This window comes from Delphinus delphis, chromosome X (assembly GCF_949987515.2).
Source record: "Delphinus delphis chromosome X, mDelDel1.2, whole genome shotgun sequence".
Lineage (NCBI taxonomy): Eukaryota > Metazoa > Chordata > Mammalia > Artiodactyla > Delphinidae > Delphinus > Delphinus delphis.
The window spans coordinates 35,210,911-35,229,201 of record NC_082704.1 but is presented as its reverse complement, the minus strand read 5'-3'; the positions used below and the strand labels follow the sequence as shown (position 1 = coordinate 35,229,201).

The 18,291-nt window shown below is 35.5% G+C and overlaps 1 protein-coding gene across 1 annotated transcript in view; it reads left to right on the top strand.

Moving 5' to 3' along the window:
* Window positions 1-18,291, top strand: part of COL4A5 (collagen type IV alpha 5 chain) — a 217,903-nt gene that overhangs the window by 108,863 nt on the left and 90,749 nt on the right. Inside the window, exons 4-17 of the mRNA XM_060002285.1 lie at window positions 298-342; window positions 2,873-2,917; window positions 3,003-3,065; window positions 5,379-5,432; window positions 6,066-6,092; window positions 9,243-9,323; window positions 11,063-11,125; window positions 12,755-12,790; window positions 12,882-12,923; window positions 13,083-13,175; window positions 14,802-14,855; window positions 14,952-15,008; window positions 15,299-15,343; window positions 16,903-16,956. Coding sequence (XP_059858268.1) covers window positions 298-342; window positions 2,873-2,917; window positions 3,003-3,065; window positions 5,379-5,432; window positions 6,066-6,092; window positions 9,243-9,323; window positions 11,063-11,125; window positions 12,755-12,790; window positions 12,882-12,923; window positions 13,083-13,175; window positions 14,802-14,855; window positions 14,952-15,008; window positions 15,299-15,343; window positions 16,903-16,956 — 759 coding nt within the window. The remainder of the gene's footprint in view (window positions 1-297; window positions 343-2,872; window positions 2,918-3,002; window positions 3,066-5,378; window positions 5,433-6,065; window positions 6,093-9,242; window positions 9,324-11,062; window positions 11,126-12,754; window positions 12,791-12,881; window positions 12,924-13,082; window positions 13,176-14,801; window positions 14,856-14,951; window positions 15,009-15,298; window positions 15,344-16,902; window positions 16,957-18,291) is intronic.

Genomic DNA, 18,291 nt, shown 5'->3' with positions numbered 1-18,291 from the left:
ATATCTATACTACTATTTCATCTTTCTTTTCTTGCATGCTTCATAATTAACTTTACAGGTATAAAGTTTCTTCTACATGTTAACAGTTTTCTTCTCAGTAAATAAAGGCGTTTCTTTTAGCATCTGACTTACCTCAGTGCTTTCAGTCTCAATAATACATGCTTCTTCCTTGGGCATGTAAGTGTCTCACTAACTTTCACAAAGGTTCACAAAAATGTGTCTCAGTTTACAGTCTAAAATTAGTTATTTGAGGGCTATTTTTGAAGGAAAAATAACTAAATATGTTGTATTTTTCAGGGTAGTGATGGAATTCCAGGGCCACCAGGACCAAAAGGGATCAGAGTAAGTGATATTTGCTGTATCAAATGCTTTGTTGGTCAAAATAGAGAAGAAGCAAATGAAGTGTTATGAGGCAACTAGAAAAGACTCATATTGAAATGCAGAAAGAAAACTGAAGTCTTTAAAAAGTTAAATTTAAGAGTTTGTATATGTCTACAATTAGCCTTTCTCTAGTATTTTGATAGTTACCTTTATATATCCAGATGTCTGTTTAAACTAATGAAAGAAGACTTTTGGTTAAGAAATAGAAAGTGTTGAATTACAACAAATTTTCAATTTATTAAAAATATATATCATACAGGTGATTTAAAGCAGAACTTCCCAACCAGTGCGATCATCTCAGTCCTCTGGGTTCAGAGGGCTGATCGATCACATCAGGCTGTGTACCCTCCCCGGGTCCTACATACAAATATTATAATTTTATTTGTGTATCTTGAAGAGAACAAGTTTGTGAAGCACTAGTTTAAACCGTTAGGTTAAAGAATAACTATTTTTGGAAGAATACAATATTGCCTCAGTTCTAAGATGTATGATTTTTCAAGTTTTAATGTTCTGGAAATCAGGATGTGTCTCAAAATTGAAGTAGACATTTAGTGTAATTTTTCTGAAAAGCTTTTAGGTTGATATATACTTTTCAGTGTGTTTTCGATTTGGGAGGAAACTGTGACGTTTAAAAATAGTACTGACTTTTGGAAAATCATATTTAACTTTTTGAGCCTCAGTTTCTTCATTTGTTAAATTGAAGAGAGTCAAACAACACAATCTCCAAGGTCCCTTTTAGCTCTGAAATTCTGTTGTCATGGATTGGCAAGGTCCCTGAATTTGAATATAAAATATATGGGTGGTGGCTATGTGTTACAAAGACAAACATTCTGATCTTCTGGATCTCCAGAAATTTAGTAGATGTACACATTTTATATAAATATTTAAAACAGTCTGTTTGCTATCTACGTCTTAACAACATGTAGCTTGCCTTATGCGCTGCTTACGACTGGTGTGGGTAGGGCACTGGAAAAGCAAGGAGGAAACTCAAAACTCTTCGTTTATTTTAGCAGACATGTATCTATGTTTTTTTGTAGTAACTGAATATCAGTATACTATTAAAGCTCTTCATAATAATCATATCTCTTAATAGCTATAGCTACCATTAACTATGTTCTAAGCACTGTTGAAACTAAATAGCTTCAAAATAACAATATGCAAATAAAACAACCATTTCAATTTTAATACTAATAATAGAATTCTTAAATGCCACTAATTATTTCTTTGCTGTTCTTCTTTTCCCCTTTGAATTGACTAATTTCAGTCAAAATATCATGTTTTAAAGACACTTGAAGTAATTCTCTTCTCTGTATGGTTACTGTCCACAACTTGCTGTACATTAGGTTCATTGGTCCCAGTTTGCTTTCAAGTTTTAACGATTTCCTTTTTACCGCTTTCTAATTTTTCATTATTTAAAACATTTACATTGTTCTATAAGGCAAGGTATAGTCAGAGATGCTACCTATCCTTCCTTCCATCTCCCTATTCTCTTTCCGCCTTCCCCCAGAGGTAATCATTTTTATTATTTTCTGTTTATCTTTTCATTGTTTAGTATCACTACCCTTGCTATAAAAAGTTAGTGTATTATAAACACTACTTACACTTTGTTTCTTTTGCTTACCATTATATCCTGGAGATCACTACATATTTCAATGTACAGAGATTTTGCTCATTCTTTTTAACAGCTGCATAGTTTTATATTATGCGGATGTACCATAATTTATTTAGTCATATCCCTATTTATTTAGTCATGTCCCTATTTAGGTTAGAAACCTAAAGGTTTCTAACCTTTAGCTATAAATATGGTTATACGGCCATTTCTAGACTTTAGCTATAATAATGCTTCAGTCAGTAACCTTGAATTTCATATTTTGTTTCATAATTTCTTGTGTGCCTTTGGGATAGATTCTTAGAAATGAATTTCTTCGAAGAGTACATAAATACATGTGTAATTTTGTTAGGTATTTCCAAATTTCTCTCCATGGTGTTTAAATCCCATTAGCAGTTGTATGAGAGTACCTTTTCCCCATAACCTCACCTACAGAGAGTTTTGTCAAACTTGTATTTTTGCCAATCCTGACAGGGGAATTTGATTAAAGAATTTTGTGGGTGATCACATTGATGTTCTCAGGGGCAGATATATTTGCCACATACCCATACCCTGCTGAATTCAATATTCATCACAAACCTGGGAGAATCACTTTGTCTTTTAGAAAAGACCTTTCATCCACTAATTTGCCTGCTCCTGCTAAGTGCAATAAAGGCAGTGCTCCCTCAAATAGGAGTTTTTTTCTATAGTTTTCTATAAAAGAGATTTTTAAACACATATAGGAGTTTTTTCTATAGTGTTTAAAAGAACGAGTGGTAATAATCAATGAAACACATTTTGTCCATTGCTATTCTAAATGTAATTCTCATAATTCCCTTAGGTAGGATATTATTTTATTGTTACTGATTATTATTTGATTCAAGGACTTTATTTCTTTTATAGGGTCCTCCTGGACTTCCTGGATTTCCAGGGACACCGGGTCTTCCTGTAAGTAGGATTTGGCTTCTTATTTTAAAATTCCTTAAAAAGTAATCTAAGAAATATTATACATGTGTTATATCCCCTTTCAAAGGGAATGCCAGGCCATGATGGGGCCCCAGGACCTCAAGGTATCCCTGGATGCAATGGAACCAAGGTGAGATTTCTTTGACTTAATCTTAAGCAATATGCTTGATAATAATAGACTTAAAAATTTCAAGGAATCCATATGAAGAATGTCAAAGAAGAGATATAGTAGCTTCATGTCTAGGACAGACATAGGATATGTTCTCAGTTAACATTTTCAATATATTGAAACATCAGTAATTCTTGAAGCTTGTGTAATTAGCTGGGATATTGCATTGGGTTGAAGATTATTTACCAAATCCTTTTTTTTGACTTTAGTGTAAAGTAAGATGAGAGTTAAAAAGGAATTAGGATATATATGTTTCAAATATTGTATCGGTTGTTAAGAGTAATACTTGTGAATGTCATTCATTAGCTTTGTCTTTTTTAAACAACTAGGTACAGTTTAAGTTTTCAAATCTTTCATATTCTTAAAACTTCTTTACCTTGCCTAATAACTTCCTTAAGAAAAATCTTAAAAATCTATATGTAATATATCACATCAGTTTTTACCATAAACTATTAGTATGAAACCTGAAACTTCTCCATCAGTGAAAATAATGAATTTAACAAGTGAAAAAATAAAACTTCACATACTACAAACATCGTTTCCTGACCCACTTTTCTTATCTTTAGTCAATCCTAATTCCAACTATTTGGATTTAATATAAAATGAGAGAAAGAAAAAAAAAAGAGGAAAATCTGCTCTTTTTGAATGCTTACATATTATTGTTTCTGCTTCTTCTTCCCTCACTTTTCTCATTTTCCTATAGGTTAATGAAATTTATTATTATTTTCTGTATATCCTTTTGGCATTTCCATTTTGTACATAATATTCAGTGAAACTATTTATGAAATACCCTAGATTTTTCTAACTAATGACATGTGTCATATTTTATATTAGGGCATATATTTAAAATAACTTGAAAAAACTATTTTGCATTATGGGAGGCCACGTTTTGTGATAATCGTTGTAGTATATACTTGAAGGCAATAAAATATTTTTACCTCCAATATTTCTCCAAGTCGTTGTGACCCTTGCCAATAATAATAATAATAATGCCATTATTTATTATTATTATTATCATTTTGATTTTGATTGTGGGTTTGTTTTGTGAGGCTTAGTTCTTCATTTCTGCTTGGGGTGACCTTACAGTGATAGAACCAATGTGGAATTAGTTTGCATGGCACATTGCATGTTAAAGTAGGCTACATTTGTATGCCTATTCTGGTAATTTGTTTGGTTTTTGCCAGCACGCCTTGAGCAACAGACCACTAGCCAGTTTTAATTTTGAAGACCAGATGTATCTACAATGAGTATAGCATGCTATGTGATTAAAGGGATCTTTATCTTTCTTTTTGTTAAAGCAGCACCTTAGCAGATCTCATGATTAGCTTGTGTTTGAGGCAACAAAGTTTTTGAAAATGGATTTATTATGTATACTTTCAGATTAAATGGTTTCTTATATTTCTAACTACGTAACTAATAGAACGAACCCTAGAGATGGAGCCAGAATACATGGGTTGTTTTGTTTTCTGTCTTCTAAACTCAGTGTACAGGCCACTCCCTTTCTCTCTGGGTCTACTTTGTCCATGTGTAAAAAGTGGTAGAGAGAGGGATATTGGACAGTAACTCAAAGGCACATAGCTGTAATCATTTTACTCTTTTAAGCCTCTGACGAGGATGTTTCTAAGATTACTATGGCATATAGATATTTGAAAGGAGGTTGCATTGGGGTTCTTCTACAGCAATTTTAGCTTTTGTTTTCTAAACCAAATGTCCATATTAGTACTTTACAAAAGGGAGTGAGAAAAATTGGGTGCCTAGAGAACATAATGACCTGCAATTGCTAGAACTATTGCTATTATTGTCCTTTTGGTGATATTAATGGCGTTCTTTCTTATCATCTTTTCCTCTTTACAAAAATAATTTGAAATAGTTTATGATGAAAGAAAAATGCAATAGGGCAGTTAAAATAAAAATCTATATAATACATGGGCAGGAAATTGGGGCAGATCATTAACTATTAAATGTGATGATGGCCAGGAATCTGTGGTATGATTGTCTCAAAATGGATTTGTCAGAAGAAAATGACTAAGGTAGAAGATTTTTTTCTTTATTTCTGATTGGGATTGATGAGTAGAGATAAAAGTATCTTAGAAGGCTGAATTGATATGGATAGTAGATATTGAAGTAATTGGAAAGTGAAGGCTAATGAATTTTTGGCAATCTGGTATGTTTCAAAATGGCTTTTACAGAAATCTTCTCAATAAGTCATTGTTTGTTGGTATAGCTACGCTTTGTTTTTTGTTCCTCACGCTCTTTATTTTTAACTCCTTCTAGGGAGAACGTGGATTTCCAGGCAGTCCCGGTTTTCCTGGTTTACAGGGTCCTCCAGTAAGTTATAAAATTTGGGATTATAATGAACACAGGAATTAACAGAAGAAGCAGAATTGTAGAAAGTGAGCTCAGTGCATTCATGTGGAACAAAGGAGTACATTTTGAAATACTAAACTAGAAGAGGATTTTTTAATATAAATTTATTTATTTATTTATTTGTTTATTTATTTATGGCTATGTTGGGTCTTCGTTGCTGCACACAGGCTTTCTCTAGTTGTGGCGAGTGGGGGCTACTCTTTGTTGCGGGGCGTGGGCTCAGTAGTTGCGGCTCGCGGGCTCTAGAGCGCAGGCTCAGTAGTTGTGGCGCACGGGCTTAGTTGCTCTGCGGCACGTGGAATCTTTTGGGACCAGGGCTCGAACCCATGTCCCCTGCATTGGCAGGTGGATTCTTAACCACTGTGACACCAGGGAAGCCCAAGAAGAGGATTTTTTATAAAAGAAGTTAGTAATACACAGAGCTCTCTGCTCTGTAAAACTAAAGATTCTGTGGTATTTAATATAAATGTCATCTCTAAGTATCTTAAGATACCTTGTACTCAGAATGATCTTACAGTAGTCTATTCAATTTGTGTTCTTTTGCTTGCTCCCCTCTCATGTATATAAAATAATCCCTTTTCTTTTTAATAATAGGGACCTCCTGGGATCCCAGGTATGAAGGTAAGCATCTCATGTTGGGAAGGTAAACATTTTGAATAAAATATTTAGAAAGCCTGCATCTTCAATCAGATAATGTCTCTGACTTCTGTCTTAAAATGGATGCTTCTAGAAGTTGTGCAGGTGCACATTTACGAGCTCTCCTTAAGTAGTCTCCTTTGTTCTCGTGGCTTTAAGTACCTCTTATGGGCTGATACACTTGCAAATGTGTATATCAGACTCACATTTCTTTTTTGATACCTTCCTCATCACATTTTTAAAATATTTATTTATTTATTTATTTGGCTGCACAGGGTCTTAGTTGTGGCACGCGGGATCTTTGATTTTTAGTTGTGGCATGCGAACTCTTAATTGCGGCATGTGGGATCAAGTTCCCTGACCAGGGATAGAACCCAGGCCCCCTGCATTGGGAGCGCAGAGTCTCAGCCACTGGACCACCACAGTTGACCACCTGCTCCCTCTAGAAATATTCTTTCTCTCTGGCTTCTGAGACGCTACCTTTTCCTGATTTTTCTTATGCATCTCTGTTCATTCTGCAGTCTTCTGTGCAAGCTCATGTTATTCTATCCAGCAGGTATCAGGACACAGTCCTGACCCCGTCTTCTCTTCTATGCCTAGCAATATTATTAATGCTCATGTTATTGATTGCTGTCTAGTTATGGAACACCTACATTTCTTTGTCTAAAACAGAATTTTCTTCTGTGTTAGATGCATGTATTAAACAGCCTCCCTGACATCTCCACTCAGATATCTCCCAGACATTCAAATTAACATGCTCAAAGTTAACCCAGACCCCCAAATGAACCTGTTCCTCCTGTTTTCCCCATCTCTAAAATTTGTATCACTATCATGTACACTTTTGCATGTATCAAAACCTGAGAGTTAGTATTTGCATTTTCTACTTCTTCACACAGCTCCTCATTCCATGCTATCTCTAAATGCTGTTAATTTTGCTTGTAAAATATATCATAGATTCATCCACTTTTATTCATTTCCACTGCCACCACACTAATCATAATGCCTCATCTGGACTAGGTAGTAGCCTCTTAACTAGTTTCTTTTTTTACACACCCTCACCTCCCAGCCTGATTTATTCTGTACAGAGCAGCCAAGAATGATCTTTTAAAAATGTAAATCAATAATTTAATCTCCCTCCTTGTTATGAAGCACAGAACTTTTGGAGAAGCCTTGAATCCCAGAAGAGAGGTTTTTGCTGCCTCCATGGCTCCTAATGCCAGACCTCGCTCTGTTTCTGGTGTGGGACAGCAAGACAGAATATTTGATTTGAATGACGTGTTTGCCAGCAAATAGATTGCCTTTCTATTGCATAATGTCATTTCATACCAAAAGATACAACAGTCCAAAAGCCATAATCCTAAATAATGTTGAGTCAGTATCAGTCAGGATACACTAAGAATATAAGAAGTTTCCGCATAATAAAGGACTCTCACAAAATGAAAAATATTTAATCTCCCTCCTTATAAACCTTCAAGGGCTTTCCACTGCACCTAGGATACAGTTCACATTCTTTTCCATTGCCTGTAAGACCTGCATATTCTGGTCTTTGCCCCATATTCCAGCCGTATCTTAAACCACTTTTCCTTTGGCTCACTGATCACACCTGTCTGCATTAAGTTATTTGAATGTGCCCAAGCTCTCCTCTTTCTGGGTCCTTTGTTCATGCTGCTTACACTGCCTAATGCTCTTCCCCCATCTTCACCTGGCTGACTCCTTATTATCCTTTAGATCTCAGCATGAATGTTAACTTCATAGATTGCCCTTCTTTACTACCCGAACTAATTTCCTCCACTATTTCTTTTTTTAGTTGAAATATATTTGATATATAACATTGTGTAAATTTAAGGTGTACAACATGTTAATTTGATACATTTATATTTTGTAATGTGATCGCCATTGTAATGATAGTTAGCCCCTCCATCACGTCACATAATTATCATTTCTTTTTAGTCCTCCACTGTTTCTTTTTTTTTAAAATTTATTTATTTTTGGCTGTGTTGGGTCTTTGTTGCTGCACGTGGGCTTTCTCTAGTTGCGGTGAGCGGGGGCTACTCTTCACTGGGGTGCATGGGCTTCTTATTGCGGTGGCTTCTCTTGTTGCAGAGCACGGGCTCTAGGCGCACGGGCTTCAGTAGTTGTGGCTCACGGGCTCTAGAGCGCAGGCTCAGTCGTTGTGGTGCACGGACTTAGTTGCTCTGCGGCATGCAGGATCTTCCCGGACCAGAGCTTGAACCCGTGTCCCCTGCATTGGCAGGCAGATTCTTAACTGCTGCGTCACCAGGGAAGCCCTCCACTGTTTCTTTATCATGTACCATGTAGTTTTCCTTTATAGTCCTAAACAGAAAATTTTGTCATCTTATTTGTTTATGCATTATGGTCTGAATTTCCCCAGTATATTATTAGTACAATAAGAACAGAAGTCTTGTTTATCTTCTTCACTATAAAGCATCCAAAGCCTAACATAATTCTTGGCAAATATTTATATTTAATAAATGTTTTTAATGAATGAGTAACTAAAGGTATGACAGGTTCTTAATAAATCGACTGTACTTCAGCGTACTCTGGCCACTTCCTCATTTTCCTTTAAAAGGTAAATTTAAAAAATGTCATGAAGAACCTAGGGGTAAGGCAGGAATAAAGACGCAGACCTCCTAGAGAACGGACTTGAGGTTATGGGGAGGGGGAAGGGTGAGCTGTGACAGGGCGAGAGAGAGTCATGGGCATATACACACTAACAAACATAGTAAGGTAGATAGCTAGTGGGAAGCAGCCGCATGGCACAGGGATATTGGCTCGGTGCTTTGTGACAGCCTGGAGGGGTGGGATAGGGAGGGTGGGGGGAGGGAGACGCAAGAGGGAAGACATATGGGAACATATGTTTATGTATGACTGATTCACTTTGTTATAAAGCAGAAACTAACACACCATTGTAAAGCAATTATACCCCAATAAAGATGTTAAAAAAAAATAAGAAAAAAAAAATAAGGTAAATTTATTCACGTTAATTACTGAGATCGCCTAATCTTTGGGGACACTTCTGTGACAGATTGAATTCTCAGATCACTTTTTTGTGTTCTTGCCAGTTTTCATGTATCATAACTATTACTTACAATTTCCATTGATGATTTCTTTCAGGGAGAACCAGGTAGTATAATTATGTCATCACTGCCAGGGCCAAAGGGTAATCCAGGATTTCCCGGTCCTCCTGGAATACAAGTAAGCATCTGGTGATTTTCTTCTTTGCTATACTGATTAAATCAGACCACAGCATCACTTTTTTATCCTCAGCCTTTAATACTCTCTATTTTAGTTATAGAAATTATCACTTGAGGTTTGATAGATATTGCAGGTACCTTGTACGTGAAAATAAAAGTATTCTGGACCAGGGAGAATTTTAAGAAGCGCTGCTTTGTTCTTTTAACTCTCAGTCCAGTTTCCATGGAAATTTTTGTTTTGGGGTTTCGCAGCAGAAATAGGCTTCTATATTCTTATTCCTATGCTGTGGGGATCAGTAGGGTGGTAGGAGTAAATGGTCTGATTAAAAATAAAAATTGTGGGTTTCCCATTTAAGATATTAGAAGACATAATTTGTAACATTATCAGTTATAGATAACATGAACATATTTTGAAAGCTAAAAGGATAAAATTTATACATAGTGACCATCAAGTATAATTTTCAGAAAAATAGTCATGTCAGCCTACACATAACATACATGGAGACAACAATAACTTTTGCGAATTTATAGATTAGGAAATTAATTTCTTGAGGTTTATTTTTCATGAAGATTGATCCCTTTGCCAAAAATAAAAATCAGTACTTTCTAGTATTTGATCACTAAGATACAATTTCAGGAACTTTTTTCATTAGCCACCTTCTCATTCCATACTTGATATAACCCATCCATATGTTCTTAAGTACTCCCAATCTTTTATCTCTTATAAATTTGTATTATGTTATATTTGAAAATATCAGAATACATGCAAAATATATGTAGGTTATGAAGCATAACAACCAAATGAACACTTATGAACCCAACACAGTGTTTAAGAACTAGAACATTACAAATAATTTTGAATCAACCTGTGGTTTCCTTGGCAGCCACATCCTTCTGCATTCTCCCAAGATGTGACTACCATCCTGGGTGTTCCATTGCTTCTTAAAAATAGTTTTATTATATATACATATATCTTTAAACAAGAGTGTTTAGCTTTTGAAATAATACAAAATTTATGTGTAGTTTTCTCCAACTTTTTCTATTTGATATGTTAAGATTCATCCATATTATTGTATGTGGCTGTAGTTCATTCAGTTTCACTTCCGTATAACAGTCCTCGTTTGAATATACTAGAATTTGTTTCTCTGATCTCCTATTGTTGGATATTTGGGTTGTTTTGAGATTTTTTTAAATTACAGAATAATCCAGGATTTATACCTAGATATAAAATTACTAGATTTCAGGGCAGTCAAAATTTCAACTCCTTAAGATGCCAAATTGTGTTCCAAAACAGTTATATCATTCCCTTACCTTTTGTCCCAGTTATTCTCACTTCCTTCTTTGTCTTTAATCTCATTTATTTTTATTTTAAAATTAGAGAAGCCACCTTGAATCTAGTAGCCTTTCCCTTCCCATTTCTAGCATAAAAGCCCCACTAAATGCCCATCGTTATTGCTTTATATTTTAAAACTTCCTTACTATGTGTTTGTCCCACATTTGTTATGTACCACTGTAAAACATAAGTTTTCTAATGCACCCATTTTGTTTAGTTGAATTTCTTTATAGTTATTTAATGCTTTTGTTCTTCTACATTTTAAAATTCTGCTTATAACACTTCAGAATTATAGAAATGTACAACAGAATTCTGGCAACTGAAGTTAGAATTTCATCCATTTAGTTCTTTATACAATACAGTGAGACTTTTTTTTCTCATCCTTTTCTTTACTTCCTTTGTAACAGGGCCCAGCTGGTCCCACTGGTATACCAGGGCCAATTGGTCCCCTAGGACCACCAGGTTTGATGGTAAGGTTGCTTCTGTAATTTCATTTCTCCTTTTCTTTTGATTTCTTTCACAAATATTAATATTATTTGTATTACTTGAAAGTATAATGTATTTATAGTGTTCATGATCGATAGTTTTCTTAAATTTTCTTATTTATGGGAGATTTTACAATGTTATGGTGAACAATATGTATGCTAAGTAATAGCTCCATTTTATAGATGGAAAAAATGAAGTACACAAAAGGAAAGATTTAAAATATTTTGTCAGTTCTGGCCATCTTATGAAGTCTTCTAAGGCAGTTCTTTAGTCACTTGATGAAATATGTTTCTTCAAGCTGTGGTTTGCTGTTAAAGAGGTATTCACAAAACAGGTATTCACAAAAAAAATTGGCTCTCATTTCTTAAGGACCTGTAACAAAACAGTAGGATTGGTGAGGGTAGTGAATCACTGTGCAATGGGATAAGGATTGGTATTCCCCAGGAAAGAAGCAAAAACTTATAAAGACCCTGAATGTGCAACCAGTTCTCTTACTTTACTACCTGTATGGTCACTTACATTTTCTACTCTAATAAATTGTAAGTACTTTTACCCCTGAAATACTTAGATTTCATTCAAGTCATGTTTCAGACTTAGAGCTCTGCTGTTGCCCTCTTAAAAGGGCAAGAAAATTGTACTTCAGTCAAAGTAATTTCTCATATGCCACTCTATCGCTCATCTACCATATATTTAAGTGACAGTTTTCATTATACCTTTATAGAGTGTACATTTTTGCTTGTGACAATTGGTCCTCTATTCATGAATGAAGGAAATAATGTTCGATAAATACTAGAAGATCTATCAGAAAAAGATTGTGATTTTGTCTTTTTTATAAATCTTTGGGAGAGGATTAGAAAACCTCTGAGTTTAGTTTGTTTTAGTTGTAGGTGTCTTGCAAAACATGAGATTCTGGACCATGGCACTTTTTCCTAACTCTGTTATTTACAACCTTGGCCTACCCTAGGTGTATTGTTACACCTTGAATTTCGTTAACTCTTGTGACCACATAACAGATTCACTCTGTGCTTCTTAATGTCCCTGCAATTAACCCTGATTCAACAGATGAAGCAAAGTCTTAGAAATGCCACCAAGGTACAATATGTAAATAAATAGGTCAGCTGACATCAAGGAGTGATATACTTGGGCAGACAAATGCCAATTTAACTTTTCAAACCTTGAAACATTCTCAAATATACAAAGATTATATAAAATAAAACTGGACTAAAAAAGTAAACACATGCTTTTTAGAACTAGACAGTTAATTGTCTTATGGTACCTAAATTTAACCTATAATTCTGATACGATAAATTTGATGTTTGTTGAGATTAATTTTTGTATTGATTTTTGGCACGAGTGTTACTCCTCTGCCTCTACCCATCCTTGCGTTTCTTCCCCCGCCCACGTGTAGCCTGTCATGAGAAGTCTCCACAATTATCTAGTTTCTTTAGATCAATTTAAATGTGTGTCTCTGACTAGAAAGCAATGAGAAAAAACCCCAGGAAATATTATTTTGAAGGGCTTTTTCAGTCCTCACTTTTTATGAAACCAAATAATTTTTTAATATACTCATTAATATAACACTTTTTTCCCTTTTCTGTGTCTTTTATTCTTAGGGCCCTCCTGGCCCACCAGGACTTCCAGGACCAAAGGTAGTTTTCTTTTTTTTTTTACATCTTTTATTTGGTGTGGATTATTTTTGTTATTGTCAATGAGGTTTTAAATTGAAATCTTTCTCTTCAGGGGAATATGGGCTTAAATTTCCAGGGACCCAAGGGTGAGAAGGTGAGTAAAGAAGAAAGTTGCTTATTTAGCCCTCAGTTTTTTCCTGTCATAGTCATTTGAACTTGTGGTTTTGCTTCCTGCAACTGTCTTAGCTTACATGTTATATTATTGTCTGTTTAAACTATGAAATGTCACTTTCTTATTTTATCTTGAAAACAGGGTGAGCAAGGTCTTCAGGGCCCCCCTGGGCCACCTGGGCAGATCAGTGAACAGAAAAGACCAATTGATGTAGAGTTTCAGAAAGGAGATCAGGTGAGTATGGAGGGAGGAAATCAATGAATATCTTGCTATGAAAGTAGCATTGCATTAAAATGCATTACAAGCTGGAATAAGGTTATATGTGAAAGGCCTTTTAAAATAACAAGGATTTGAGATAATTAAAATTTTAAAGTAGCTTGATTGAGATATACTTTATATACCATACAATTCACCCATTTAAAGGGCACAATTACATATTTTTTTAGTATATTCACAGGGTGGTGAAACCACCACTACAATTTAAGTTTAGAACATTCTCATGAGCCCCCTCCAGCAAAACCCCATACCAGTTAGTTATGACTCCCCATTTCTCCCCAAACTCTCGAGCCCTGGGCAACCACCAATCTAATTTTTGGCTCTGTAGATTTGCTTATTTTGGACATTTTGTATAAATGGAATCATACAATATACGGTCTTCTCTGTCTGGTTTCTTTTACTTATTATAATGTTTTCAAGTTCATCCATGTTGTAGCATGTATTGGTACTTTGTTCATTTTTATGGCTGAATAATATTCCTATGTGTGTATATTCCACATTTTATTTATTAATTCAACGGTTGATGGGCACTTGGATTTTTCTCCATTTTTGGCTATTATGAATAATACCTTTATATACAAAATCAAGTCGTGGTAAGATAGATTGTCATTGTTTTAGATGACTCTACATTTCACTGATATGCGGGGAGAAAGATGGTATTACTCTATAAAATCTTGTCGTTTTTAGAAATAATTTTCTGATACATTGCTTCTACTAGAGTAGATGAGGGGATCAAACACATCTTTTATAGAATAGTGGCTCACCCTTCAACAGAGTGTGTGCATTGTTGTTTCACTTAAATGCTAATAAGAAAGTTAAGAATAAAGGACAAATTATACTGAAACTCTACCATCAATATGTATTGGGCCATTTAAATCTCTGCCAAAATGGATGTGTGTTATATAGCTCCCAAATCTCCAAGTTTTAGGTACCCTTGCTTTTTATAAAATATTTTATAAGAATAAAAAATCATTAATACTTTTGGGACTTCCCTGGTGGTGCAGTGGTTAAGAATCCACCTGCCAATGCAGGGGACAGGGGTTCAAGCCCTGGTACGGGAAGGTCCCACATGCCATGGAGCGACTAAGCCCGGGTGGCACAACTACTGAGCCTGCGCTCTAGAGCCCGCGAGCCACAACTGAGTCTGCGTGCCACAATTACTGAAGCCCGCCCATCTAGAACCTGTGCTTCACAACAAGAGAAGCCACCGCAATGAGAAGCCCTAGCACCGCAACGAAGAGTAGCCCCCGCTCGCCGCAACTGGAGAAAGCCTGAGTGCAGCAACAAAGACCCAACACAACCCAAAATAAAATAAATAAATAAACTAAAAAAAATCATTAATACTTTAATTTGAAGTGTTTTCTTGCTATTTACCTCAAAACTTGGCTTGTCCTAAAAATTAGCTGAAATGAGCAAAGATGGCTCTAGATTTTTTGCCTAGTAGATTTCAACTTTGAATTTGAAACATCTTATTATCTTTGGTTATATTACATGAGTTTATAGTTCAGCTTGTTAAAAGTGTTCCTAGCTAGCTCTAGTGCTAACTGCATTTATATTGCTTTCCTTCTCCCTACTACTGCATAGGGACTTCCTGGTGACCAAGGGCCTCCTGGACCTCCAGGGATACGTGGTCCTCCAGTAAGTAACCTAAAATTCTTTAGCATCATTTAATGTAAATTGATATTGACACATAGTACTCCATGAACCAATGTAAAATTACTTTTGTGTGTACAGGGTCCTCCAGGTGGTGTGAAAGGTGAGAAGGGTGAGCAAGGAGAGCCTGGCAAAAGAGTAAGTGTTACGGCTACTAATACTCTTTGCAAAAAATTTTAAATGTGTCTATGTGTGTGTGTGCGCCTGCCGGTGCACATGCACATGTGTGTCATTTTCTTTTTTTCCTCTTAAATCCTGCTTTCATTGCCTCAAAATGTCATGACTGACATATTCATTTATTTATTATAACACTGAAGTCCGAAAAGTCTACTTAAGAGAGTCCCACGCAGGAAAAAGCTTGTTATATTCTTTAACCTTATATTTCCAAATAACAAATATATATTCTTACATTTCCTTGAATCCTATAGGGTAAACCGGGCAAAGATGGAGAGAATGGCCAACCAGGAATTCCAGTGAGTATTTAAAGTCTATCCCTTCCCTCAAAAAAAAAAATGGCAACATTTGTACATGTTGGTAAAGAAGCAGGATAGCAAAGAAGCTTGGCTTTGGAAGTAGTATAAATGAATGGAAATTTTGCTTTCTTTCTTTTCTGAATGTGAATTTGAAATTTCTCTGTTTTTCAAGACAGATTTTTGTCAGGTTTCCTGAGATATAATTTGTATACAGTAAAATGAACCATTTTTAGTGTACAGTTCTGTGTATTTTGCGAAACACGTACAGTTGTGTAACGATCTCCATAATAAAAAATAGTTCCGTCCCCTCAAAAGTTCCCTCACGATCCTTTGTAGCTATTCCCTACCCTTCCCCAAAGCCCCTGGAAACAACTGATCTGTTCTCCATCCCTATAATGCTGCCTATTCCAGAGTGGCATATAAATGGAGTCATATTGTGTATAGCTTTTTGAATCAGAATTCTTTCATATAGCATAACGCACTGTACTGTATATCAGTAATTCATTAACTTTTAATTGCTGACCATTATGTGGTTATATGGATGTACCAAGGTTTGTTTATGCATTTACCCATTGAAGGATATTTTGGTTGTTTCCGGTTTGGGCCATCAGGAATAAACTGCTAAAAACATTCCCATACTATTTTTTGTGTGAATGCAAGTTTTTTCAGTAAAAGTTTTGACATATGATTCTAATTGCTACCAAAAAAAGAGGAAAATAAAATATGCAAGTCCAGGAACACTATTTCAGGCAGCCTCAGTTTCAAGAGTATCCACCATAGATGTTAAAAGAGGTTTTCCAGGACAGATAGAAAATTTGATGAAATTTGGAGACTATTCTGAAGGAAAGGGAGCATTCTTAACAAGACTGGAAGTTATAAAGTCAGATAAATTGATTTCCAGATGATTTTCCTAAACAGGCAGTCCTCAGCTTATAAACTCTAGATTCACCAATGGCTTAAACATATAAAATGGCATAAGGTGGGGTTAAATTCAGGGCCCCAGTTACTGGCTTCCTTTGGAAAAGTGATTTAGGCAGCCATGATGTTCAGCAATTCCCTCTGATTGTTTTTGACTGATATCCCCAGGGAAAACGCTTTTCTCTGTTTGCACTGGGAGAACTAAAATTAGGTCAAATAAACATAGCCATGCAAGTGGGATCTTTTTGGGAACCACCAGACAGGTCAAAAATGACAATTCCCTGGGAATGGGGCTTTGAAGAAGCTTCAACCTGGTTCTTTCCCTTCCAGTTGCTGCTGTGCTGCTGGTTTTTACCTTGATTGTGAGCTGTTGGTTTTCAAGGCTACTGCGGAGCTGAGGAAGTGTGATGGGAATAGAGCCACAAACCTCTGTGTTCTCACCAAGATTCAATCTTTTATTTTTTTTCAAGAAACACTTCCTGGATTGCTGCAAGCCTTTGGTTAATTTCTAGAGTTCTAAAAAGGTTGACTCTGACCATTTTTGCAAGTGTCCTTGTTGCTTTCATGGAGGAGAGGATTTTTGGAGGTCCTAATTACTCCACCATTTTTGCTGATGTCACTCTGTCTTCCATGTTTTAAAGGGTTTGCCTGGTGATCCTGGTTACCCTGGTGAACCAGGAAGGGATGGAGAAAAGGTAAGAATTTTAACACTTTGAAGTGACTGGTTTTATTCCAGTTAGTACACTCCTTTTCTTGCCCAAGTTTGAGTTATAAATGAAAAAATTCTAAATAACTAGCTTTTGTATTCAAAACATACCTTCTTTATCCATCTTTTGGTGTTGCTCCCTTTTCTGTTATACCAGTTCCTCTAAATTTTCACTCACTATCCTAAATCACAGTCCATGTGATAGAAATACATGGAGAAATGTTTAACTTTAGCATTTCCATTGTTAAAAGTTGATGCCTTTGCTTTGAGCATGTATCGGCAAAACTTTTGTTCTCCAGAAAGAGGATTCAGCACTATTTTAGTCAGGTCCTCATACTAAAAAGGCTTATATAGTTGTGAATTTAGAATGTTGCCACTAAACATTTCCATTCTCTATGCAGTTATTGTCTGGAAGTCTGTGGCTAATTCTTTGTTGTTTTTTTCATTTGGCTATGCAGCCTGACTGAAGTCATTTATTTAGCAGCCTATTTTAAAAGTGACTTTGAAAGAATGTATGAAGCACACAGTTCTCCTATTTATAGCAAATCACAAAATATCCAGTTTTCCAATCTCTCTGGTCTTTAATTGCTTTCTATGAAAACCAAAACTGAAAAGCTTTGTTCTGCAGGCAAGGAGGGAAAGGTGTTACAAACTTGAACGTACCCAGAGGGCACACGTTTTAATGGTGGTTTATCTCTAAACTAGATCCAAGTTCTAGCTTGGCGTTAGAGGCACAGCTAGAATAAAGGAAGATAATAAATACTCAGAGAATAGAAGTTTGTTTTTCTAGTGTAAGTAAAGTTATAGGATAGAGTATCTTCTTAAACTAAAAGGAGTTTATAGATAGATGAAAGGTTCCTATGAGCAAGTCTAGAATGAGAACAGAGGTGTGAGAGAGATACCTATTCTTGGGTCTTGGCCAGTAGAGTAACAGTTGAATACTGTGTTCTTCAGCTGTTGTAGCTACTGGTTAAGGGTAAACAGTTTTGTCTGAATTTGTCTTTCTTTAGATTCTAAGAGCAAAGTCACAAAAGTAGTTATGATTTATTAACTGTTCCTGATGATAGTTAAGTCCATCATCTCTAAAATATCTGTCACTGATGGAAATGACACTAAATTTATGCCGTTGACACGTTTTTTGAAAAGGAACATGGCTAAATGTAAAAAACAAAAATGCAATGATTATAGCTGATTCTAGTGCTACAAGTTTGTAAATCAGCATCTTCTTTATAGAGTATTTATAGTTTGCTGGAAAATAGGAATTTTAAAATCAAAGGATGTTACAGCTAGACATACCTTAGAAGTCTGGTCTATATATAAGGCA